The 24,530-nt window shown below is 44.9% G+C and overlaps 9 protein-coding genes across 9 annotated transcripts; 5 read left to right on the forward strand and 4 right to left on the reverse strand.

The window, feature by feature from the left end:
• Nucleotides 1–239: 239 nt before the first annotated feature.
• Nucleotides 240–2,048, reverse strand: V865_007873 (uncharacterized protein; the record flags this gene model as incomplete). The annotated part of the gene is made up of 11 exons (XM_066231615.1): nt 240–281; nt 353–450; nt 530–602; nt 689–709; nt 782–955; nt 1,041–1,252; nt 1,409–1,510; nt 1,594–1,711; nt 1,797–1,851; nt 1,915–1,925; nt 1,992–2,048. 11 exons carry the CDS (start codon nt 2,046–2,048, stop codon nt 240–242), a joined length of 963 nt encoding a protein of 320 aa, XP_066087712.1.
• Nucleotides 2,049–2,299: 251 nt separating this feature from the next.
• Nucleotides 2,300–3,374, forward strand: V865_007874 (uncharacterized protein; the record flags this gene model as incomplete). Its single annotated transcript, XM_066231616.1, has 3 exons — nt 2,300–2,672; nt 2,740–2,818; nt 2,882–3,374. The coding sequence occupies 3 exons, from the start codon at nt 2,300–2,302 to the stop codon at nt 3,372–3,374; spliced, it is 945 nt and encodes a 314-aa protein (XP_066087713.1).
• A 469-nt stretch (nt 3,375–3,843) lies between these two features.
• Nucleotides 3,844–6,033, forward strand: V865_007875 (hydroxymethylglutaryl-CoA synthase; the record flags this gene model as incomplete). Its single annotated transcript, XM_066231617.1, has 10 exons — nt 3,844–3,918; nt 3,996–4,093; nt 4,162–4,190; nt 4,259–4,615; nt 4,725–4,789; nt 4,851–5,134; nt 5,218–5,266; nt 5,334–5,576; nt 5,650–5,817; nt 5,899–6,033. 10 exons carry the CDS (start codon nt 3,844–3,846, stop codon nt 6,031–6,033), a joined length of 1,503 nt encoding a protein of 500 aa, XP_066087714.1.
• Nucleotides 6,034–7,102: 1,069 nt separating this feature from the next.
• On the forward strand, nt 7,103–11,516 carry V865_007876 (uncharacterized protein; the record flags this gene model as incomplete). The annotated part of the gene is made up of 3 exons (XM_066231618.1): nt 7,103–8,872; nt 9,006–10,505; nt 10,563–11,516. 3 exons carry the CDS (start codon nt 7,103–7,105, stop codon nt 11,514–11,516), a joined length of 4,224 nt encoding a protein of 1,407 aa, XP_066087715.1.
• A 462-nt stretch (nt 11,517–11,978) lies between these two features.
• V865_007877 (uncharacterized protein) lies at nt 11,979–14,356 on the reverse strand (the record flags this gene model as incomplete). Its single annotated transcript, XM_066231619.1, has 9 exons — nt 11,979–12,260; nt 12,340–12,477; nt 12,536–12,570; nt 12,645–12,817; nt 12,876–12,983; nt 13,046–13,056; nt 13,122–13,585; nt 13,653–13,880; nt 13,954–14,356. 9 exons carry the CDS (start codon nt 14,354–14,356, stop codon nt 11,979–11,981), a joined length of 1,842 nt encoding a protein of 613 aa, XP_066087716.1.
• Nucleotides 14,357–14,599: 243 nt separating this feature from the next.
• V865_007878 (uncharacterized protein) lies at nt 14,600–15,781 on the reverse strand (the record flags this gene model as incomplete). The annotated part of the gene is made up of 1 exon (XM_066231620.1): nt 14,600–15,781. The coding sequence occupies one exon, from the start codon at nt 15,779–15,781 to the stop codon at nt 14,600–14,602; it is 1,182 nt and encodes a 393-aa protein (XP_066087717.1).
• Nucleotides 15,782–17,433: 1,652 nt separating this feature from the next.
• V865_007879 (uncharacterized protein) lies at nt 17,434–20,433 on the forward strand (the record flags this gene model as incomplete). Its single annotated transcript, XM_066231621.1, has 10 exons — nt 17,434–17,745; nt 17,805–18,121; nt 18,209–18,569; nt 18,629–18,910; nt 18,982–19,262; nt 19,321–19,478; nt 19,560–19,615; nt 19,692–19,811; nt 19,891–20,007; nt 20,098–20,433. The coding sequence occupies 10 exons, from the start codon at nt 17,434–17,436 to the stop codon at nt 20,431–20,433; spliced, it is 2,340 nt and encodes a 779-aa protein (XP_066087718.1).
• Nucleotides 20,434–20,927: 494 nt separating this feature from the next.
• Nucleotides 20,928–22,328, forward strand: V865_007880 (uncharacterized protein; the record flags this gene model as incomplete). The annotated part of the gene is made up of 4 exons (XM_066231622.1): nt 20,928–21,105; nt 21,195–21,649; nt 21,765–21,964; nt 22,079–22,328. The coding sequence occupies 4 exons, from the start codon at nt 20,928–20,930 to the stop codon at nt 22,326–22,328; spliced, it is 1,083 nt and encodes a 360-aa protein (XP_066087719.1).
• A 284-nt stretch (nt 22,329–22,612) lies between these two features.
• On the reverse strand, nt 22,613–24,082 carry V865_007881 (uncharacterized protein; the record flags this gene model as incomplete). Its single annotated transcript, XM_066231623.1, has 9 exons — nt 22,613–22,688; nt 22,762–22,771; nt 22,851–22,937; nt 23,008–23,055; nt 23,126–23,144; nt 23,259–23,454; nt 23,508–23,590; nt 23,726–23,995; nt 24,077–24,082. The coding sequence occupies 9 exons, from the start codon at nt 24,080–24,082 to the stop codon at nt 22,613–22,615; spliced, it is 795 nt and encodes a 264-aa protein (XP_066087720.1).
• Between the last annotated feature and the right edge of the window lie 448 nt (nt 24,083–24,530).

Consider the following 24,530-nt stretch of genomic DNA (forward strand, 5'->3'; position numbering starts at 1 on the left):
TGCATGACTTATTGTTGTAAAATATAGTGCTAGCAGTGAGTGCACACTGAAGTCAAACTTGACCACGGCTGGCGTTGGTCTCATGGGGGATGTACAGCAGGAGTATATCTCGTAGGTATGTTTGATCATCGAAGAACTTTGACATGACCATACTAACAAAGATACAAAACTAATTCGTGAGGAAAATAAATACGCTCTCATTTCCGAAATGCACAAAGTTCCTCCTCAAGGATTCTGGCCTAAGCTGCAGCGAGCTTTCGTTGAGCTGCGACGTTGACGAGCTTGATTGTATTTTCCCATTAGCCGTTTGTTTCTCGGCTATATGTAACAATCATGTGATAGGTCCACTCACCCCTTTGACGAACTCGTAGATCCTTCGCTGAGCGACAAACATGAAAGCAGCTGTGAGTACCGATTGGAGGAGCTTCGGACCGAGTCCAGCGTAGAGGCCTAATTATTCGAATATTAGGTGAGTATAATTTGGCCGTGTGTGAGGATTGACGGAGTAAGTTGTATGAGGTTGACTAACCTGATAAACCCTCTTTCTCCAAGATGTGAAGTACAGCTTTAAGAGATGACTTGTATTTATGAGTAGCCGCTTGCTACATGATGGAGTCATACGACCACCGACAGAATTAGTTAGCTTCGTGATTACTACTATAATGATGACATGAAGAAATATACTCACAAGTCTCGATTTGACCACGATCTACACGTATATACAGCCAGATCAGTCTTAATTCATCACCAACACCACTTCGAAGCGGAATTCACCACTCACATAAGGATAGGTACCGCCAGTAGCTACCAATTTACTTGCCGCACCCAGGATAAACAGATCCCAGTCGCTCAATGAGCTTCTACCAAGAGCTTTCTGACTTGTCGTCGAGGTTGTTCCTTGTCTTGAGAGACGATAGGTCAAAAGAAGAGAGACGAGTCGCTCGAAAGTGGTATACTATCAATGCATAGATCGGTGATTTGGTCAGCATCTGAGAGAGCCAATGTTTCACATAATGACAATGGAGGATTAAACAACTCACTTGAATCACAGGATTAATCACCAAGATCAAAGCCGGACCGATCCCCCTCCAAAAACCTTTCAGGCCATCTTTCTCGTAAATCTCATTAGCAGCTTCCAAAGCTCCCGGTTTGACTTTTTTGGTCTCTCCTTCTTTCGTCTCGATGACTGATTGGGTGGATTGTTTGGTTTGGATTGTCCAAATGGGGTTGGTAGCTACCGTTGTGATTGAACCTGCAAGTGGTGATAGATTCTCATCAGCTTTGTGCAGGTGATGATGACACTTGCTATACAGAAAGTACGATCGTGTCTAATGCACAAGTATAAAATGATTGCATTCAGATGGTATGGAGAAGACAAAAGGTGATAATCCGTAGCTATCCGACTTACCAGCAATCAATCCCGCGATGATACCTTCGCCAGTACTAAGGGCACTTGTAGAGTGGGATGTTGCGGATCTTCGTCGAAGTAAGACTGATCGAGTCTCTTCATCTATAGTCATTATAAAGTCCAAAGTTAGTCGAGCTCATGTGAGCAGTATTGGCTTAGGAGTCGGGGAAGATTATGAGACTGACAGAAAGCGTAGTAAACCCCATTGGTTATAGCTATCCCAGCTAAGGAACTTGATAAGCCAGAGTATAAGCCTGATAGTCCCTCTTTCTCGATGGTCTTCTTGATTGCTTGGATAAGGGTCTACAGTGATCGATGACAGATAGGTCAGCTCAGATTGATACTTGTGTGATGACAGCCAATCTCAAGACAGCTCATGATCACTCACCAGATCCTCTTTCTTGGTTTGGACTGCTGCTCTAGTCGACAGATTGACGAGGGGACTGTCGATAGGATTATACATCAGCGAATATCATCATAGAGGCCCTTTGTACTTTGTCACATACTATGTCAGCGCCTATATTATCCCACATGTAGCCATCAGCACGACTCCACTTGACCAGTATTGGAGAGTACCACTCACCATAGAGACGCATCCTCCCACTGATCCTGCCAACGCGTGGATTGCTGAATCTCCCATGGTGATTTGTCTTCAACGCCGACACTCAGGCTTACTTATAGTTCTTATCACTGCAAGCGAATGGAAGTCTGCGAGATAGGATTGGATGAGAACGAGGAGATAAACAGATGGGAATGGGTTCAATCCTAGAACGATGATGATGTTTGATGATGGTGTGACCCGGCTGATGAATTGATCCATATAACCGGACTCATACAGACACATAAATTTTGGATTTCTTCGTTCTTCCACCACATCAGCATCAGCCTATCATGAGCTCACCTTCGTCACATACACCTTCCTCTGCCCTCTCTGAGGATGCTGAGGAGCAGTCGGACAGACCAATCACTCCCATACCGGAAGATGTAGAGACGTATCAACAGCTCATGAGTTCTCTTTTCCCTCCTTCGTCTCTACCTCCTCCACCAGCTCAACCCGCGAGCATACCTCACGATGAAGATGACGATAAGGATGTGGTGGAGAATGGAGTCACTCGACCCATGACCAAAGCGGAGAAGCAGAATGCGAAGAAGAAGAGGCGGAAAGAACGAGAGAGGCTAGCCAAGGCTGAAGCTGAAGCTGAATCAGAGGTTCAAGCCAAATTGGATGGCAGGAATGAAAAAAAGGATGAGGGAGCTGTTGTAGGTAAGCTACCCTCCTCGTTGAGTGACATAATTGAAAGATACAAAGGGGGCTGATACCGTCAACATAGTAAAATTCAAATTGTTCTCTGCTTGTCCTCTACAGGATGTATCGATTATACCCAGCGAGGAGGATTATTCGTCTATCATGTGAGTGCAATCTCTGAGTGAGGGTGAATATATCGTTTGCTGAGCTCGAATTGGTATATCTAGTAACCCGAGATATCTCCCTCTGCCTGCTGAGACCAGCACGAAGGTGCATCGTATAGCAACAGAATCTGCTATCGAGGTTGAACATCTCACTCAACCTTCCTCATCTCGTGGTAATTCAAGTTGTGCTTCTGTACCTCTAAAAACATTCACGGTGGATGACAGTGGTACGGGCCTACCTCCGATATTTGTCGGTACTGTATCTCGACATTCCAGGTTGAGTATCACATATAAAGACGAGACTCAATCGAAATCATCTTCAATCCCTGTGGTAAATCTCAAGGATACGTCGCACAACATCGGGTCGAGTACATCCACCAAGAAAACTACTAGACGAGGCAAGCGCAAGAGACCCACCGTCCAAGCCAGGTTCTGGGCACCACCACCTGGTCTTGGAGGCAAAGCGAGGGGATACGCATGGGGATACAGGGATAGTATGGAAGGGAGGAGGGAGGTGGGTGCTTGGGAAGGGTATGTGAGGAGTAAGGACAGGTAGGAGAGGTATCACATAGGGTGTATAGTTTGATCTCGTATCAGAGCTGCCGTTGTATTTGTACTGTGCATGCTACTGTATATATACTGAGTCCCTGTCGTATACCCAACACCCAACACCCAACACCCAATACCCGATACCTAACAATGGGAATCAGGTACCGATGTCGCGTGTGTGTATTACGTAAATAGATGCACTTAGTGTCAGACAATAACGAGGTCCATGCGCGTCGAGAAGAGAGATGGGACGACATTTCATTGCTCTTGCTCTATTTCCTGAATTCTGTTGACAACTGGTATTCTAGGAGAAAAAAAAAACAAGAATAACCCCAAAAATACATCGTATCGTATCATATCATATCACTTCACTTCATCTTGCATATCATCTATACATACACACATTCATATCAATAGCATACTCCCTACCTGCCACTGCTCTAGTACACCTACACACTCGTTAAGAATCACACACAATGTCAGAATTCGATATCCCAGCTAGACCTACCAACGTCGGTATCCTCGGTTTGGAGATGTACTTCCCTAAGAGAGTGAGTGGTTGCTATGCTTTTGGTGCTACTCGACAATCGTACTCAACCTGCTGATGTATATGATATCACACCCACAGTGTATCTCTGAAGATGCTCTCGAGGACTTTGACGGTGTATCCAAAGGGAAATATACCATTGGGTTGGGTCAAAAGTACATGGCTTTCACCGATGACAAGTGAGTGTTCCGTGCTTGGGATATGGATATCTCATTGGCATGTACTGATCATGTGTCATGGACTATAGGGAGGATATCAACTCTGTCGCTCTTACAGGTAAGTCATCGCTATATCCTATGATCAAAGTATACCATATTGACCTTATGTTTGTCTACTGCACCCAGTCGTATCATCCCTTCTTAAGAAATACAACGTCGATCCCCTCTCCATCGGTCGACTAGACGTCGGTACCGAAACCCTCATCGATAAATCCAAAGCTACCAAGACAATTCTTATGAACCTCTTTGCCCCATCTGGAAATACCGATATCGAAGGTATCGACTCCAAGAACGCCTGTTATGGATCTACTGCCGCCTTGTTCAACGTCATCAACTGGATCCAATCTGAATCTTGGGATGGAAGGAACGCGATTGTCATGTGTGGTGATATTGCCATTTACAAGGAAGGTTCAGCTAGACCTGTTGGTGGTATGGGTGCTTGTGCGATGTTGATTGGACCTAATGCTCCGTTGGTGATTGAGCGTGAGTTAATCTAGCGTTAATAAACATTCCTGTCGATCGTGGCTATTTTATCTTTCAAATACTTCTATTAATCTATCTGATGGTCTGCTAATATCCCATCATCACTTAGCCGTCCACGGTACCCACATCGCCAACACTTGGGATTTCTACAAACCTGATCTTTCAGCTGAATACGTGAGTGAACCTATTCCTACACACTCAGCTTACCTCGCTGATCTTTGTTGTCCCATTATAGCCCACCGTCGACGGACCATGGACCATCGCCGCCTACCTCGGTGCCCTTGACGCCGCCTACTCTACATACCTCGAAAAAGCCCAGAAATCACGAGCTAGAGCAGCCAAGAAACTCTCCCTCGCCTCTGTATCAGCCGCTGTATCAGACATCGCCGGTGCCGCCAAAACTTTTGTCAACGGTATAAATGGAGATGCTACCAATGGTGTCAATGGCCATGCTCAGAATGGTGGTGAGAGCAAGGAAGACCAAGGAATTGAACAGTTTGATTATGTCTGTTTACACAGGTGAGTGGTATTACAGCCATTACACGGTATATGGCTTTTTGCGAATTTGTGCAATGAGACTGAGCTTGATTTTCTTTAATCAGTCCCTATGGTAAACTCGTCCAGAAAGGACACGCTCGTATGTTCTACAATGTAAGCCCCATTCCATCGCAAACCAGAGTTTGACATTCAGACTAATTTGTTTGAATCTCTTATATAGGACTACATCCGAAACCCTTCATCACCCAAATTCGCGGACGTGCCCGAGACTATCTCCGTCGAGAAGACCAAGACATACACGGATAAAGTGGTCGAGAAGACTTTCGTCGGTATCGCATCGGAACACTACAAATCTGCTGTCGTACCAGGCTCAGACTGCGTGGCTAGATGTGGTAACATGTACACTGCCTCTCTATACGGTGCTCTTGCTAGTGTTCTTGCCAGTGCTCCCGAGGGATTAGAGGTGAGTCACGTGTCCATACATGATGTCTTCAGATTCTTAAACAAAAGCTAATACGATTCATGATCGATTATAGACCGGTAAACGAATTGGAATGTACGCTTTCGGTTCAGGTTGTGCCGCTTCGTTCTACGCTTTGAGAGTTGTCGGATCCACCAAAGAGATTGCCGATAAATTACAGTTGAAGGAGAGATTGGCTTCTATGGATGTTAGACCTTGTGAAGAATACGTTACTGCGTTGAAGGTGAGTTTGGTGAACACTTGGCTGACTACTAGAATCCTGGTGACATTGCTGACGAGTCCTGATTTCTTACACCGTACACAGCTCCGAGAAGAAAACCACAACGCTGTCAAATACTCACCCCAAGGATCGATCGACAACATCTGGCCAGGTGCTTATTACTTGGAAGGTGTTGATGAGTTGTACAGAAGAACTTATGCCGTTAAACCTGTTGCCTAAGACATTTCGTCTCATTTCGTTTCGCTTCGGATCAAGAAGGCTTTTCTCCCACTTTTATTCTAGTACACGTATAGATTTAGATATACATATATGGTTTTAATTGGTATAGCAATTGTCATAGCATACGAAATGTGTATATACCCTCTTTTTCTTTGATGATACATATATATGACTGTGGTATCGAGTATGAATATGTCATAGTTCTAATCGTATTACGATCATGTGAGATATCTGATATGAGATTGATAGATGATCTGAAATGACTCGCGCATTCACGATATGATCCCTTCTCCCTCATCTCTTTCTCTCGCTCGACCATACGTACAATCTAGATTACACAACGCATAAAACAGCACAAGCCCAACGCTGTGATTAGTATCACAGGTGAACATCCAAACAGATCAGATCCAATCTTCGTCGTAGAACGTTAGCTTCGATATCGATACAAATCGACGAACGTGTCATAATCAGTTTTACCCCACTAGCTCTGATTGATCTCTATCAACAAACATCACTCACTCGATCACTCAAGATAGAGCACGTTCTTTCGTCATAGTCATATCTGATCATACATAGAAATAGACCTGGCAGACGATACAAGATACAAGCACGAGATCCGACCGATCAGCTTTTGTGTAAGTCCGCCGGTAATCATCGATAACAGGGTGGATGAATATAGTAGGATCAACATCCTCATCTCACATCCCAGGTTGTATGTCTTTTAGATCTCCTCATTGAAGAGAGAAAAGGAAAACACTGAATCAACTTACCATAGATCCTATACACACCCTCTTTGAAGCAAACCATCTCGAACATAGACTGGGAATTTGTTTGTTATCAATAAACCAGACACACTGCCTGGCATGAGTTTACGTGCGAGGTCAGATAACGTCGCTCCCTGTCATCTCCTCTGTAAGTTGGTGTTAATCATAGACTGTGAGCATCAACGACGAAGGCCATGATGATACTGATCAATCTATCGTATTCATAGTGTTTATCGAGTGACGTTTATAACATAACCCTTTCTACCTTCTTTCCTACATTTCATCCATCTTATACCTTTTCACACATGCCTCCTTCTCCTTCGTTCCCTCAGACGTACAGCTATACCCCGACCCAAACTCAAACCCAACCGCAAACATCTCCCACGAAATATGTTCATGGACATAGCCATGGGATTTTCCATACCCACTCCCACCATCATTCTCACGGACATCATATACCCCTCGTCCATCGACATTCCCATCCTTCTTCCCCTTCGCCTTCCCACTCCCCTGCGCGATCGCCTCCCCTGACATCGCCCAAGAAGAATCCCGGATTGACACTAAATACAGAAGTGATCAAGGGTGGAGGAGAAGAGACGAAGTTGTCGAGGAGTAAAAGTAAAGGAAAAGGAAAAGCGCAAGAGGGAGAAAAGAATGTCAAAGATAAGGATAGATTGGTCAGGGAGGTGGGAAGTGCTACGATCAGTTTACGTGCGGGTGTGGTCGAAAGTTTAGATGATGATGAGGAGGAGAAGGATCAGGCTGGACATCATCGGGATGATAGGAATAAGGGGGAAAGTGGTCGTATGGTCAAACAGAATCGACAACCATCTTCTGGCTCTGGGTCCGGTCTTATACCTTCACAACCACCTGGTCCATCTTCCACCGACAATGCGTACACAATCAACAACCCATCCGATGCCAGACGAGTTCGCAAAACGCGTAGTAATTCTCTTCATTACCCTTCTACCCAACCTTCCTCAGTGATCGACCGATCATTCTATCTACCCCATTATTCGACAGACCAGCAGTACTCTCTCAAATCTCGATCTACCACCAGCACCAGCACCAAAAACCATGGGACATCCATCCTGCCTCTTGAGCTGGGCCTAGGGGGCGATTTCGACCTGTCATTCGGCGAAGCTGTCAGAAGAGGTGAACAGTCTTCCGAAATGCCTCTACCAAAAGAAGCCTTGAGGGTACTGTGCGAAGCGAAGGAGAATCTGGGTCTGGGCAATGGGGTGAAACAAGGTAGGAAAGGTAGTATGGGTATGGGACTTTTCAAGGAATCGAGAGAGTCTGTACCTACCACGAAGAAATTGAGGGATAAGGATAGGCAGAAAGAGAGGGAATCGGCGGTGGAAGAACATGAAAGTGAAGATGTTACGGATGAGATAGACCAACAACATCAACAGCAGCAGAGAAAAGAATCAAGATCTAAATCCCGTTCTAGACCTAAACCTACTACTACGCAGTCAACTACCAGCTCGAGAAATAACTCCACAAACGTCTTACCTTCCTCATCACGTAACGGGAGTTCCTACAGTTTACGAAGACAACAGTCGAATGAAAATGCCATCATCACCGGACAAAGTCCAGATCAAACTAGTGGTGGGATGGTCAGTCCAAGTACACCTGTTCCCATTCGAGCTATATCAAGACGTAGACAGGAATTGATGGATGAAGATGTTGATTATGGTTCTGGATCTACAAGTGGAAGTGGGGACCAAGATGAAGAGATACCCGTTGGAATTGCCATTTCCTCGCCTCTATTGAGACACCATTCACCTGCTTCCGCCTCGGCTTCAGCAGATGTGATTTCTTCACTTGCACATATATCGGATATCGATCAGGAAGAGGATTCAGGATGGACCACGACTACTACTGAATCTTTATCTGATGAGGATGACGATGAGGAAGACGATGGAGACAGGATGTGGAAATCGGACGATGAGAATGGAGGAGACGATACGGATGCAACGGATGATGGTTTGACGGTACCGCTTCAACCGTTCAATCATGCCGTGGGAGGACATAGTAGTATTTACAAGTTTACTAGAAGGGCTGTGTGCAAGGTGAGTAGCGTTCTACTTTGTTAGGTTATATGCTAGCAGCTGTGGATCATATGCTGATTGTGTCACCATCGCCATCCTCGCTTATTTCTCGCAATCCTGGTCCACCTGAATGTTCAATCTCTATCGCCCACAGCCCCTCGTCAGTCGAGAGAACCTGTTCTACGAAGAGGTTGAAAAACTTGCTCCTGCCCTCTTAGCGTTTATCCCTCGTTATCTTGGTGTCATGTTGGTCAACTATCGTCGACAGCTGCGTGCCCCTACAGAAGGATCTATGACTCCCATCGACTCGCCAGCACAATCACACCCTTCCACACCCGGTCTACCAGGAAGTAGACCGATGCTGCATCCTACATCCACCAGTCTCTCTGCTCAGTCCACTCGAAGCATGCCGACCACAGGTGTCGAAATACCCGAAGTATCGTTGGATTTCAATCGGCATGTGGTCCCCGATTGGCTTTTCAAGAAAGACGATCGAGGTCGAAGTAAGAATAGTAGGATGTACGGTACATCTGATGAAGAAGGAAGTAAGAGAACTCTGAGACCTTCCTCAGCTCGGTCACAGGAATTCGTCAGATACACTTCCAATTCTCCTTCAAGCTCCTGGCAGAGTTCGATGCTTGGTGGATCACCACATCTCAAAGCCAATCCGTTGACCACACCTGCTGTACCGAGACCTATTCAAGAGACGAGCGAGGAACCTTCCACACCTGCACCCTCCCCCTCTACTTCTTTTCTAAAACAACATCTGCACCATACTATATCCACACCGACTTTACCTTCGAGAATCGGCCAATTACCTTCTTACAACCCTAGTTTAAGCGAAATTGGTGTATCAGGAAGTGGGTATAACTCACCTCATCCTTTCGGTGGGACTGGATCGACAAGTGTCAATACCAAATTGAAAGATCACGTGTTCGCTACCATTCTCAAGAAATTACGCAAGAGAGGTATGGGCTTACATAGTAGTAGACACGATGATGAGGCGGATATAGAGGCGGATGATGAGTTTGGGGAATCGACTGTGGCAGGTGGGAGATCGAGATCGAGGAATGGAATGAGAAGGAGATCAGAGAGGCGATTGTTAGAGGGAAGTGGAAGTATGGATCTTAGATCTTTGTCGTCTGCTCACGAAGATGAAAGTGGGATCAGAAGGACGAAGAGTGATGTGGTATTGACTGATAGAGGTAAAAGGGAACAAAGTGTAGAAAGAGGAATGTTTCACATGGAAGATATAGGTGAAGATGATGATCAACATGAGAACAGATTGGAGATGATCAAGAAAAATCGAAATAAATTACCTTTAGGAAATGGATTACACCCTATGACCATGGCTAAATCTTCTACTTCGACTACCACTCCAATCGTAGATTCACCTCCTCATACCGAAACGACCCAATCTCATATCTCTGTTCCACCTTCACCATCTGTCAATCCCGATGAGATCGCCCGCCAGGAATTATTTATATTCATGGAAGATCTTACCGGTCGATTGAAACATCCTTGCGTGCTAGATTTGAAAATGGGTACGAGACAGTACGGATACGATGCGACGCCATTGAAAAAACGCAGTCAAAGGAAGAAATGCGATGCTACGACTAGTAGGACATTGGGTGTGAGGATGTGTGGGATGCAGGTGGGTCGTGGCCAACGTATAAACAATGGAATGAGCTGACTTGTATGTGGATTACAGGTATGGAACAATCAAACTCAATCGTTCGTCTCACGGAACAAATACCGCGGAAGGGAAATCAAGACATCCGATTTCCCCAATGTCCTTCAGAGTTTCTTATCTGATGGTGATACCCTCCTGGTCGATCATATACCGATTATCGTCCAGAAGTTACATAATCTGGCTGCCATCATGTTAAGACTCGATGGGTTCAGATTCTACGGATGCAGTTTGTTGTTGATTTATGATGGAGATAAAGAGGTTCAAGATCACTATCGATCTGTCATTAGGAATGAACATGGAAATGAAAACGAGAATGTCAACGATATTGGACACTTACAGAAAGTACAAGAAGAAGAAGAAGATCACGATGAATGGGCTGAACATCGACATCGACCGCTCAAACGAATCGATCAAACTGATCCTCAGACCCATCAAGATGAAAGAAGAAGTAGAAGTGTTGATCTACATTCACACCATTCTCATTCACACTCGAGAAGACGTAAATCCCATTCTCACTCCCACACCCACTCGCATTCACATGGAAGACCAAGTACCACCGGGAGCGGTGAACATGGACATACACACACTCATACTCATCGTAAGATAAGGGGAGAAGTGAATATCAGAGTGGTAGATTTCGCCCATACCACCACGGGACGTGATTTCATATTATTCCCTAAAGAACATAAAGATCCGGATGATAAGACATTGGGTAAAGGTTATGATACGAAATTTGATGAGATCACTGGATTACCCTACGCTAGATTCCCACCGAAATTACCTAACAGACCCGATATGGGTTTTATATTTGGTTTGAAGAATGTCTGTGAATCGTTGAAGAACATCTATAAAACTTATCAACATGAATGTGAGCGTGTGGATGGAAAGATTGATGATCTGGTGGTTGGGGAGAATGAAGATGTGTTTGAGAGGGCTTTTGGGCATAATGAGGAGGATGAGTTGAGTACGTAAATACGATGATAGATGATGGAAAAAAATGTGGTGGATCAGACGATGAAGAATGGAAAAATGTGTATATCATATTAGAGGTTTGTCGGGGGAAGCTGGGTGTTCTGAACAAATAGAGTGAATCGGTACAAAGATCTGGAAATTTATCTTTTCCTTCTGAGAAACCTGGAAATTTAGCAAATTTAGTAAGATTATTACGTTTTTATTGATATATCTATATATACCGCTTGAAGATTATATACATACAAACACATCTTGTAACAAGCATCTTACATATGCATTATCTTAGTAACAGGTAAGAGTATTTTGGATGACAAGCTGTCTTCGCTTTATTATCTAATAATTTTATTGGATCTACTGTGTTAGGTGACTGATCATCTATTTCTACGTCATCATTCCTCATCATACCTGATTATACGATCATACCAATTCCATAAACATTGTCCTTGATAGATCGCCTACTATCTACTCCCTAGTCTCTCCCTCTATCGTACTTTCACCCAATCCTTCCCCGAAACCACCTTCCACCACACCACCTACCCCTTTTCTCAACTGATCGTCTTCCTCATCCTTGTGCACTTCACTACTTTCGATCCAGAACGAGTTGATGAATGTAATCGTAGCTATGATTGCTGAGAATATCCATACGACAGACAAAGAATGACTGTAAGATGCTAAAGCTAGTTCTCGGAGTGAGGGAGGTAAGAGACGGATAGCTGATTTGGAGTGAAGGATCGCTGAGATGATCTATGGGGGTATAGAGCAGATAAGTGATTGGTTCGTATCTCTTTTTGAAGCTTGGATGTTGAATCTGACCGTAACTCACCTCATTACCATTATCAATCCCTTTGAACTGCTTCTTCAGATCACCTGCCAAAGCACCCAGTTGGACGGATCCACCTATACTGACTCCAAGAGTAGCTCCGAGACTTCGTGAAGTGTACATGAGAGCGGTAGCCTTGGGCTGTTGATCAAGTCAGCTTTCGATTTGTACAAAGCCAGATACGGCTTGGCAAGCTCACCATGATCTTACTGTCCACACTTGAGATCAGAGCGACTATTCAATTACATTTTCTAGTCAGCCAGACTCGAAGCTTTCTATATTTATCATCCGGGTTTTCCTTGACTCACCCAGCTGCACACATAAGAAGGTCGAGTAGCCCAAAACACAAGGTAAGACTGTAGCGTAGTAACTCCACCATGTCCACGTTGGATCCCACTGGGCAGCCACGATAGATCCTACGATCGGGGGGAATAAAGCGATTGGACCGAGGTACTTCCACGAATGACCTGAGCGTATATACCTGTTGTCAAAATTTAGCGTTTTAGAAACCTCGGCGTGGACCTAAGTGTATCACTCACTGTCCTGCTACCATTGATCCGGTCGCTAGACCCAACCCACCACATAATGACATGATCAGCCCAGCTTGAGCGGTAGATGTATTGACAATGACAGCGAAGTAAACGGGACTACAGATCAGGTCAGCTCAATCCTCGCATGGTTTAAAATTAAAATTCATTGATGAGCTCACATCTGATACATCTGTGATAGCCAATCAAGTGAGTCAGTCAATGGTATCGTGCTAATGGTTTGCATCTATCACTCACAAAAGCCTGATTGCCCACACTTAGGAAAAAACCACAGGTGTTGATTGCAGCTATATGGCTAGACTTGAACAATTCCAACGGTACGACCGGTCTCTTTACCTGGGTTTCCGTATAGATGAACAGACCGGTGCTGATGACGGAAGTAAGTAGCATTCCCCATACAATGGGTGCCGACCAGGGTTCGAGGTATGAAGTGTGGAAGGAGAATCCCAACAGGAGCGTGGTGACCGAGGTGATCAGGAAGAAAGAGCCTAGCCAATCGAGGGATGCCAAACCGCTGAGCAGGGATTGATGGGTTGGCGGGATCGGCGGTGTAGGTAAGAAGATGGATACGATCACAGCGCAGAAGACGATGATGGGTAGTTGAACCCAGAAAGACCAATGCCAGCCGTATTTATCTGTAAGCCAACCTGCCAACGGTCCACCTAACATCGACCCAGACCCGAAGATGGTCATCATGAGGCCTGAAAAGGGACTGTTCATCAGATCATGCTAAAATGAAGCGAGATAAACCAGACAAGGTGAACATACCTTGATAAAACCCTCTATCCCTCAGTGGTACCAAGTCGGTTACAATCACACTAGAGACGGTCAACAATCCACCACCACCTAATCCAGCGAATATCCTAGCTCCAATCAAAGTATACATGTGGTTCGACATGGCACACAGAATCGTCCCTATACCGAAGAATGCACATGCAGTGACCATTGCGAACGTGCGTCCTAAAGTTTCCATAAACACCCCATATAGGGGTATCACTTGGAATGGGTGATTAGATTGATCATCAACTGTCGACTCTTTCGTACAAAGATTGCAGGTGAAAAGACTCACCTGCTGTACTAGCTAGTGTAAAGCCACTTCCTAGATAAGCTGCCAGCTCCGCATGCTCGAACCAACTTCCTATCTCCGGTGCCAAGGTGGGTATAGCAGTCGATTGAAAGGCAAATACGAAGTTCGCTGACCATATCCCAGCACAAACGATACAAAACCTCGCTAAGCTGATAGAATCTTTCAATGGCGGTGATCGGAGAAGATTCTCAGATGAGGATGAGTAGGTGGATACAGAGGAAGTACAACTTGGTGTGGGCGAGGGAGGACGTAGAAGCAGTGGAGTCTGTTCATTCACAGGAGTTCCTATCTGAGAATGAGCACGTGAATGAGGTGGACGTGATCTCGTTCGAGAATGAGAGTGAGGCCGTGTATACGGAGTTGTCGTGATAATTATGGCTGACATGTTGACAGCGATGCTATATACAATTATATTATAGGAGATGGAGTAGATGAGGAGGTGAGATACAAGTGCAATGTTACCTGTTGCTTGTTTGTCATCATCGATAACTTTGGGTGATGATCCACCGAACCTTATCGGAGATCGCCGGTAGCGCTTGAAGGATAGGGATAGCCGCAGAGTGACAAACAGTCGTCGACAAATGCATAATTTACTCTCGCTACGCCGGTACTGTATATACAGACAGCTTTACTCTTTCTTAACTTCTGTAATTCTGGCTGGCTCTTCGCCCGCCTTGTGCCCCTCATCTTTTTGTCCTGCCTTCTTTCCTTCCTCCTCCTTGCCAGACTCCTGTGCATTCTTCTTACCTTCCTCCTTCGCCTTCTTCGCCTCAAGAGCCTTAATCAGCTCGACCTTCTTCATCTCCTCTTTCCTCTTCCTCGACTTCTCCTCCTCCAAAGACGCCTTGGCGAGCTCAGCCAAAGCTTCCATCGCTTTGGACGCTTTCTCATTATACGTACCCCAAGGTCTCTGCAACCAGCTAATGATTCTATGCCTCTGCTCCCTTTGACTGGGTAGCATCGCCTCGTTGTACGTCTTAGGTCCGTAGACAGGCAAAGTAGCTACCCACTCCTCCTTAGTGAGAGGTCCTAAAGGTAAAGGCTTCCTAGGTGGCTCTTTCGCTTCTTGTTTAGCGAGGAATTCAAGATGCGCTGCCACTTTTTGTTTTTCCTTTTCGTATCGTTGTTGTTCGTATGATTTCCTGTTCGTCGGATGGTTAGGTTTCTTCTCTTGTTGAGCCATTAGCCATTTTTTGTTTTCAGTAGGGATCAACATTGAGATATCCTCCAGATCGTTATCCTTCAATTGCTCTCTCAGTAGGAAATCCCTCTTAGCTTGCATTTTCGTCATTGGACCGATAAACAACCTCTTCAGGAATGGGAAGACCTTCTCCAGCTCTTCATTGATCCTTTTTTCCTTCTCCAGCTCGATGTTCTTGTTCTCCTCGAACTTCTCTTTGGTAAGTGGACCGTGGGCTTTGGGGAAAGCGATAGGAGCGAAACAATTAGGGAATTGATCCAACCCTTTTTGTGCTTCTTGAACGTTGTGCAGTTCTTTCTCCAACTTGTTGATCATCTCGTTGTGGTTCCAATCGGCATCCTGACCTGGCAAGTACAGGTTGTTGACTTGTTCCCATCTCAATTTGGCGATGGTGTATTTCAGAGCATAGACATGGTGAGCTCGAAGCATCGCATAAGATGGTTCAGGTGGCTGAAGCTTGGGGCTAGCGTGGAGCGAGTTTCGCTTTGTGGTAATGGTGGTGGGAGATATAGGTGTAAGTGGTGGTGAAGCGAGTCCAGTCAGGAGAGCTGGATGGGAGAACATGGTAGCGGGTGCTTGAGCTGGGGTGGTGGTAATTACGCAGGTCATGTTGTGTTGTGGTTGTCTATCAGGTGAGATCTGTGAATTACTTTTTATTTTATGTTAATTGATAAGTGGTTGCTTTTAAATGATTTTCGATAGGTGAGTCGGACTTGGGATGATGGTTGTTGATGTTGATGATTCATTCTGAAATTTTGACTCGATTCGATAAACATATATACTTGACGAAGTCGTGATTAAACGATCACCTTTGTACCATATGAGCAAAGGTGAGGTCACGTACCCTCCTTTCGAAAGTACCAAACGAGTTTGGAACACCGAAAGGATCGACAAGGACGTTGAGGTCTTTGACATCCTTTGAATATATCGCTTCATACACTTCATGCAAATAGCAGGAGGCTCAAGGGCGCTGTGACACACAGGTTTGACGTTACAGGCACATCTGTTTGATACGCAATTGAGTAGACAAAGGCGAAATCGGGCAGTCCACTCGACAGCGCTTCACTGAAGGATAATATGCAGTCGTTGAAGCAAGCTTGAACCTTTGACGAGCATCCGAGATTTAAAAAAGTCGACCCTTCAACCTTGCTTGATAGATCTACAGAACCAATATAGCTTGGAAATCAGAAGATCAGGAGAGGAGCATAATTCTTGACGCGAAGAGGACATTGGCCACCCCATGGTTTTTCAAATTGGTCAGAAGCACGGAAGCTTGCCACGTCAGTCAAAATCAATGCCGGATCAATGCCTTGCGAGCCATACGGCCGGTCATCGAGCAAATCGGTTACCTGTGCAGCTGGGTACGACGTAGCACAGATAATGTTTCGCTCTCCCGAGTCGGGCTGTAACCCTTCGGCTGAAAGCTCAAGTCTTCTTTGCTTGTGGCAAGCTTGAGTGTACAGCTCAAAGTCGCTTTGCTTCCCACTCCACAATGGATCGATGGCAATGATGATTGTCATGACGTGATTTTCAGGACGATTCCAATGAATCGCCGTTCTGACCTCAAGCACATGTTTCCGAAAATGAACAGAGATACCTTCATTGGATACGCATCTCTGGATCATACATGGATGATACATGAATCTTACGGACCTCGTCCAACGCAATGAGCACGCCATCACCCGCTTAAGATTAAACGATCAAACAGCATGGTGATCACCTTCTAAAACCCTTTGGCCCTACCTTTTTTGGCGCCACTAGTGCTTAATAACCTTAAACTTGCTTCGTGACAGATGTGAAGACTGTGATTGGAAAACATGAGTCGTGTACCGCATGCTCAGAATCGTTTGGGACCCTTTGAACCGCATGGTTACCATTACCATTGCGACCTCACTGCAACTCTTCCGCTGACCTTCACCAGGGTGCTTCCGCTTAATCTTTCTGAAGCAAACGGAACAACTGATCTCTCAGTGCTAATTATGGAACAAGATTGCCCATTCTGTTCATTCGTATCTCCGTCAAAATCGTCAAACACACCAAACCTGCTTCATGAAACACACCGTCGTTGATCACATCTTATCACACCATTTATCGACACGGATTTCTTTCAAGATGCGAGAAGAAACACTGACAAGTGATCCATGACAGTTCTGATGATTGACAGGTATAAAACCCTACTGAGTGCAGTGTCGAAGGAAGATAAGTTTTCACTACGTTATATCAACTGATCTCAAGAAGAATAAGGAACCTGAATCTTCAAGATGGACCAAGTCGCCGTCCTAACTTCCACAGTGGGGCAAGGACCTGTACCTCCTCTCGAAGGTAAAGCATCTGCCATTGACAAAGACACTACTTTGCCCAATGACCAAGAGAAAGTGGCTGTTGGTAAACCCGACGAATCATTCTTGCACGATGATATTTCTGAAGAAGGTCATATAATAAGAACAGGCCGTGATGCTGCAGACCATCTCCTGTCAATCAGAGATGATGGTGATCCATCTGTCACTTTCAGAAGTTTGGCGTTGGGAACTATCATGGCTTGCTTTCAAGCTTCCATGAACCAAATCTACTTGGTGAGGTCGTATATTCCTTTGGATGTACCAAGCTGATACAAACTCATTCCTTTCTCTAGTTCAAACCTACCAATGTGACAATCAGCGGTTCGTTCATCGTTTTGATCATCTACTTCATCGGCAACGGTTGGGCGGCACTATTGCCCCGAGGTGATCACTTGGAAAAGAGATGGCGAGAGAAGCATGTCACTGGAGCTTTGCCATTCTACATCACGCTCGCCAAATTCATCAATCCGTCCGCGTTCGGTCTCAAGGAGCACTCCATCGCGGCCATAACTGCGTCTGCAGCCTCCAATGGTGCCGAGGGTATCTCGGTATTTACGGTCCAAAATCTATTTTACGACATCAAGTTGACTCCCACCACTGTGATCCTCAGGTACGTCATCATCTTGGATCATATCTGCTGCTGTATATGCTGTATGAATCAAACCACAGTCAGCTGATTGTCCCAATGTAAATGTAGTACTCTGAGCATTGGACTATTCGGATACGGTCTAACGGGTATCTTCCGACCCATCACCGTGTGGCACGTAGAAGCAGTGTACTGGACCAATATACCTACTGTCAAGTCCTTGCAGACCTTGCATTGGGACACTGTACGAGACTCGAAACCACTCCGAGTGTTCTGGTACTGTTTCGGGGGTATGTTTCTTTACGAGTTCTTCCCTGCGTACATTTTCCCATGGTTGAACTCGGTCTCGATCCCTTGTTTGGCCTCCATGAATGCCACTGGGGAGAAGGGTGCCATCTTGACTAACCTGTTCGGTGGGTCGTTGAGTAACGAAGGTTTGGGAATCCTCAATATCAGTTTCGATTGGCAATATGTGAGTGGCTTCTATAGCTGCTCCTATCTAATAGTCACTGAAGATTGTACATGAACTAGATCACCTCTGCAGCTACTTCCATGCCACTAAAACTACAGGGTAACTACGCGATAGGCATCGTAGTCTGCTGGATCGCATTTTTGGCGGTGTACTACGGTGACGCATGGGGTGGTCGAAGTCTCCCATTCTTGTCAACTTCTCTCCAGACTGCCGAAGGTGAAAGATACGTCTCAACGGAAGTTTTCGTAAATGGGGTTCTAGATAAACAGAAGCTAGCCCAATATGGTTTACCCAAACTCACATCTACTTACGTTTGGGCAATGATCATCGGTAATGCCGCTGCAAGTCATCATTCCTGAAAACGATCGCTACTCAGATTGAAGCCCATGCTGATGCTGTTGACTGTCTGCAGATCGGAGGAGTTATCATGCACTGCATCATCTTCTGGGGTAAAGATATCTGGACAGCAATCAAGAACAGCCGTAAAGGTGTATTCGACGATAGACATCATAACGCTATGAAAAGGTACAAAGAGGCGCCTTGGTATTGGTATCTTCCTATCCTCGTGGTCGCGTTTATCCTGGGTTTAGTGGTGGTCGTCAAAGAGGACATCACTTTATCGGTTGGCTCGTTCATCACTGCGTTGGTACTTGGTACTGTAGTGGCCCCATTCAGTACAATCTTGTATTCAAGGTGTGTCTTATGTTGAACATAGTATTGATGGCAGCCGACTGACTAAGGACAATTGCAGATTCGGAAATGGTATTGCCACCAATCAGCTCATGAAAATGGTAGCGGGTCTCACTTCACCTGGAAGACCAGTGGCGAACCTTTACTTCTCAGCTTGGTCCCATTCGGTCATCGCGCAGAGCTTGAATTTGGCTTGCGATTTGAAAATGGGAGAGTATCGTGAGTCTTGCTGGCCTAGTGATCGACCTACCTTTGCAGTATCTTTCAATACTGCATGCTGATCCTAGTGATGACGTCTAGTCAAAATCCCGCCTCGTGCTATGTGGTTAACCCAAATCTACGGAACCGTCTTAGGGGTGCGTGGCCGCTTGACTACCTCTTGATATATGATTGGAGATCACACGCTGATAAGCTTACCATTCAATACGATAGTCATTCATCAACTACGTCGTTATGATCTCGGTCGTGAACTCCCATCGAGATTTGTTAACGAATACAAATTCGGGTTCTTCAGCTTGGTCTCCCGCTTACTTTCAGAGTCTGAACACATCTGTCAGTGCCTTCGTGACTTTTCAACAGCCATAAACATACAGTGTTCTGATAGTTTGTTTTCTCGATTTTACATTCAAAGGCTACCACCTGGGCTCTTGCCGATTACCTATATAACAAAAACGGACAATATTTCATTGTACCACTAGGTCTCGCCATCGGTGCTGGTGCCGTAATTCTCCATCGTATATTTGTTTTCGTAAGTTCATTGCATCGCGTATACTCCATATGGATCAGGGATAAATCCAAAACTGACAATTCTGCTTCTATTCATATTTTGGTGAAATAGTTCGTCCCTCGAATTGGCAGAGTATCAACCTCAGACCTGAACCTCCCTCAATTCTTCGCCTACGCAGGATACCTAGGCTTCAATCAAACCCAATCATGTGTCATATTCAGTATCCTCTTTGCAGGCTTCTTCACTCAATACTATCTTCGTAATTACCGACCGCACTTTTTCAAGAATTACTCGTACCTTGTCACCGCGGCTTTCGACGGTGGGAGTCTATTCGTCTTGTTTATTCTATCGTTTGCAGTGTTTGGCGCGGGCGGACCGAGTAAACCTTTTCCAACTTGGTGGGGCAACCCGGAAGGAAATGTGGATCATTGTCCGAATATCGAATAGTTGTAGGGATTGAGGACATCGAGACCCATAGCGTTGTTGATGGTAAGGGAAAGTGCAGATATCACTTTATGGGAATGTGGACGCAACCCAGCCCCTATGCATACGATACGCCACGCACTTGGACGATTCCTTGTTTGCTTTTGCCTCCATCTCTCGTTTTCGCCCGGATCGTCCGGGTTCCTGAGTCCCTTAAAATCAGTGCCTGTACCATCCCATCCATCGGGGTTGTTTACATGTTTACAAAGAACAAAAAATTATCAATTGTTCTTTTCATGTTCGGTTCCGGTTCATCCATACAAGGACATAGCTCAACTCAAGGTATGTGCTGATAATCCATGGCGTTTGTCCACATGCAACTCTCTCTGGGCAACATGGTGGTGCAGTATGCCAGAGGCAAAGAGTCGGTATGTATATATAGAAGGCGAAGGTCAACAAGGGGATATCACTCGAATATCTTCTTCCACTCGATAAATAACACAAACTAACGATCCACCATGCGTCTCCCGATCATCTCTTTGTCATTGCTCACTTTGGTATATGCCTATCCGGCTCCTCTTCCTACTGCTACAGCTACTGCCCTAGCTACGGAGGGATTGACCAACTCTGAAAGACTAGCTAAGGGATTACCGCTGAATAAACCAAAGTTGCTATTTGATCCAACGAGAATCAAGAGTGAGTGGAATCAGCTCTATTAAGCCAGACGAGCAAGGGAGGAGTGAGAGGGTTGCGGAATTTGAGATGGGCTGACTTGTCTTGGATAGCCATATTACCTAGGCAATCAAGTTTGACCCCTCCTGTTCAAGAGAATGACCCTTCCAACGTAATTACAAGTGCACCTTCATTCAGTTCCAGTTCCAGTTCCAGTTCATCATCATCATCATCATCATCATCATCATCATCATCAGGATCAGTAGATCCTTCGGTATCATCATCGATTTCAGGATCATCACCCATCAGTTCAAGTGAGAGTGCAAGTGCAAGTATCAGTGCTAGCTCTACATCTTCAAGTACTTCCACTTCAGCTTCAGCCTCAACTTCGGAATCATCTTCACCAACGCTAAAACCGTCGAACCCTATCGAAGCTGGACCCGTGGTGACTCAAGCAGTCCGAGCGAGCTACTACGATGCAAGTGCTCATACGAAACGAGATGGGACGAGTAGTGGTGATTTAGGATATTTGTGGGGTCAATATGCAGGGAGTGGTGTATGGGCTTTGGTGAGTTTTACCTCTACTTTGTGCTTGACTCTGTATAGATTTCGACAGTGCATGAAGGAGGTTATAGCTAACGCGTATTGTTGGACTTGTTATTTTCTTATCCTTTTCCTGATAGACCGAGAATTCAACTCTCGCTGCCAAATTCGTTTTCCAACAAGATGCCTCTGGATCCAATAACAATATCCTCATCAATGATACGTTCTATGACGCGCGATATGATTTACCCCATTTAGGAGCCTCATGGGAGAATTGGTCCGCATACATGAATTATGGATATAGTAGTCCGAAAAACAATTTGGGTGGAGATGATGGAAAGTGAGTCAATCGATTTGAACGTCATCAGTTCTTGTACCGATCCCTGGACGGTTGATTCTCTTTAAAAATGACAAGGGAGAAGTTAAAGCTGATATCGTTGTGCTGTACACTCAGCTGTATAGGACTCAGTAGAGTAAGCTATACCGCACCAGGATTCGCCACGGACCAATCATCCATCTGGAACTCGCCCACCCCAGGAGGAGAAATGATTTTCGAATGGACCAACCAAGATGGGACGGTGGTACAACCCAATTTCTACCTTATGCCTGAAGCGGGTTTCCCGAATATTAGGGTCGCTGTTAAAGGGGAGGATTGTGATTGGCCTGAGAGTCAGAGAATCAGGTTGTTCTATGGTGATTTATAGGGAGTTGAAAGGGGTCGATGAAATGCTGTCATTGCGATTGATATTCAAAATTAACAAAGGGGGAGGTGACTTGCTGGGAATTTTCTTTACTATTTTGGGCACTATGCTACTTCACAGTTAATAACAATGGACATTTATAAATTCACTGTACTCGCATTTGATATTTGATACAGTCGTTCAGATGAACTAATAATTCTGTTCATCAATGTGACATGTGACATAAGATCACTTCGTGAACTAGCGATACAGTGGAAGATCCTCTTTGTCATGAGGTGATTGACTTGTTACCAAGGCAATTCAAGTGGACCAGGTTGTTTGGTCCATTCTTTACCCAACACTTCTTCAGCATTACCGATTCCTCTGTGAAACGTTAAGACATGACTGTGAGTATTTCAAAATCAAGGGATTGATGGAATGCTCGACCTCGACTTACCTGGCTCCCACTGAAAAGCATCAAAAGGAAATTATATGAGCTTAAGCGTGTTGAAACAAATTTGTCATCGATGGAATATGATCACTCACTTGGTGCCCAGAATTTACCAGACATGTCAATATTCAACTTCTCAGCAAATTCGACGAACGGTTCAGATGCTTCTTCGGGTGTCACAGCTATGAGACAGGTATCCCACAGCAGATGTGAGCAGGGATACCACTGAACGGCAAGGTAACGTTTACTCACCTCCCATCTTATCGTAGAATTCTTCCATCCCTGCGTCTTTGGTCATTTCTATGAAAATCAAGTGATCATTCAGCTATCTTTCATTCTATACATATCCCAGTCATTAAAAGCTACTCACCAGTCTTCAGGAACCCAGGCTATATACATCGATACACAAAGAAATTAGCATACAACCCTTCTGAACAATGTTGTCAGATTCACCCTGGTGAAGAGGTGAATATACATATATATATGAATATCACTTAACTTACATGAATCATCGCAATGCTAACACCCCTCTCTTTCAAATCATAACTCAACAAGTGTCCCACCATGTTCCCAGCAGCTTTCGAACCGTGATGTCCGTACATCCCACCACCTTCACCTTGGGTACGTAGTGTGATGGATCCGGCTTCGGAAGTGAGGAGGATGATCTTGGCTTCGGGAGCAAGCGATGATGACATGAGTCTGTCAAAGAAATCGTTAACCAGAGGTGCTGTAAAGGGTTATGAACTACTTACAATGACTGAACTACGAAGACTGGAGCGATGGCGCAAATGGTGTACATTGCAATTTCATCTTTCCAATTGGCTTTTCCCATTTCCTAATGAAATTCAAGCATGGGAATATGTCAGTATCGATACCGATATCAACACAAAACCGATATCAACACAAAATCGATATTAGTCTTGGTCCTCTTATCACGATCCTACAAAGAATGCATAAAGCAAGTACTCACCTCAGGTTTCAATATCCCACTGACATACACTACCAATCCCACAGCAGCACCTTGTAAACCCTCTACGATCTTATCGCCTACTCCCTCTTCCGATACATCTATATCTTCGATGACATGTACACCTTGGGGGAAAGTCGACGATTTCTCTTTATCGTCCATATAACCCCGAACTGTCGCATAGACGTTTGAACCGCCTATGAGATCAGAGTACTTCTTGACGAGCGCTAGACCAAGTCCTTTTGAGGCTCCTACGATCAAAGTTGTTTGAGGCTGGTCGAATCACAGAACATAGATCATAGATTAATCAGCGATCTCATCGGTGTGTGAGGTTATTTCATTCAGGGCACTTACTGGCATTTTCTCTGTTGATTTCCGTCTGTTAGTAGGTTTGATTATGTGATGGTTTTTGATCTAGGTGTTCATCTATTTGGCCTATATATACTAGAGTAGAGTACCCACCAGCGATGATGTCAGTAGACGTCGTTATCATCTTAGCCTGAACATTCCTCATCTCCTCTCAGAGCGGGGCACCTCATCCATCGAACAGTGGAAGTGGAGGTATTCTTTCTTCCCGTTACAAGATTACTGCCTACCGCCTACCAGCAGACAGTATCGAAAACCATACGAATTCGTGTAATCAGGAAAAGGCAGTTGACGCGATGCGCAACCACAGACAATGTACTATGATGAATGTATGTTGCATGATTTCATTGGATTTACTCATTTATTGAATTTATTTGTTTATGTGTGTATCAAAGGCTACCTCTTCCGTCTACACTATCCCTGTTTCCCCTTTATGTATACC

Source organism: Kwoniella europaea, chromosome 3 (genome assembly GCF_036810445.1).
Source record: "Kwoniella europaea PYCC6329 chromosome 3, complete sequence".
NCBI lineage: Eukaryota > Fungi > Basidiomycota > Tremellomycetes > Tremellales > Cryptococcaceae > Kwoniella > Kwoniella europaea.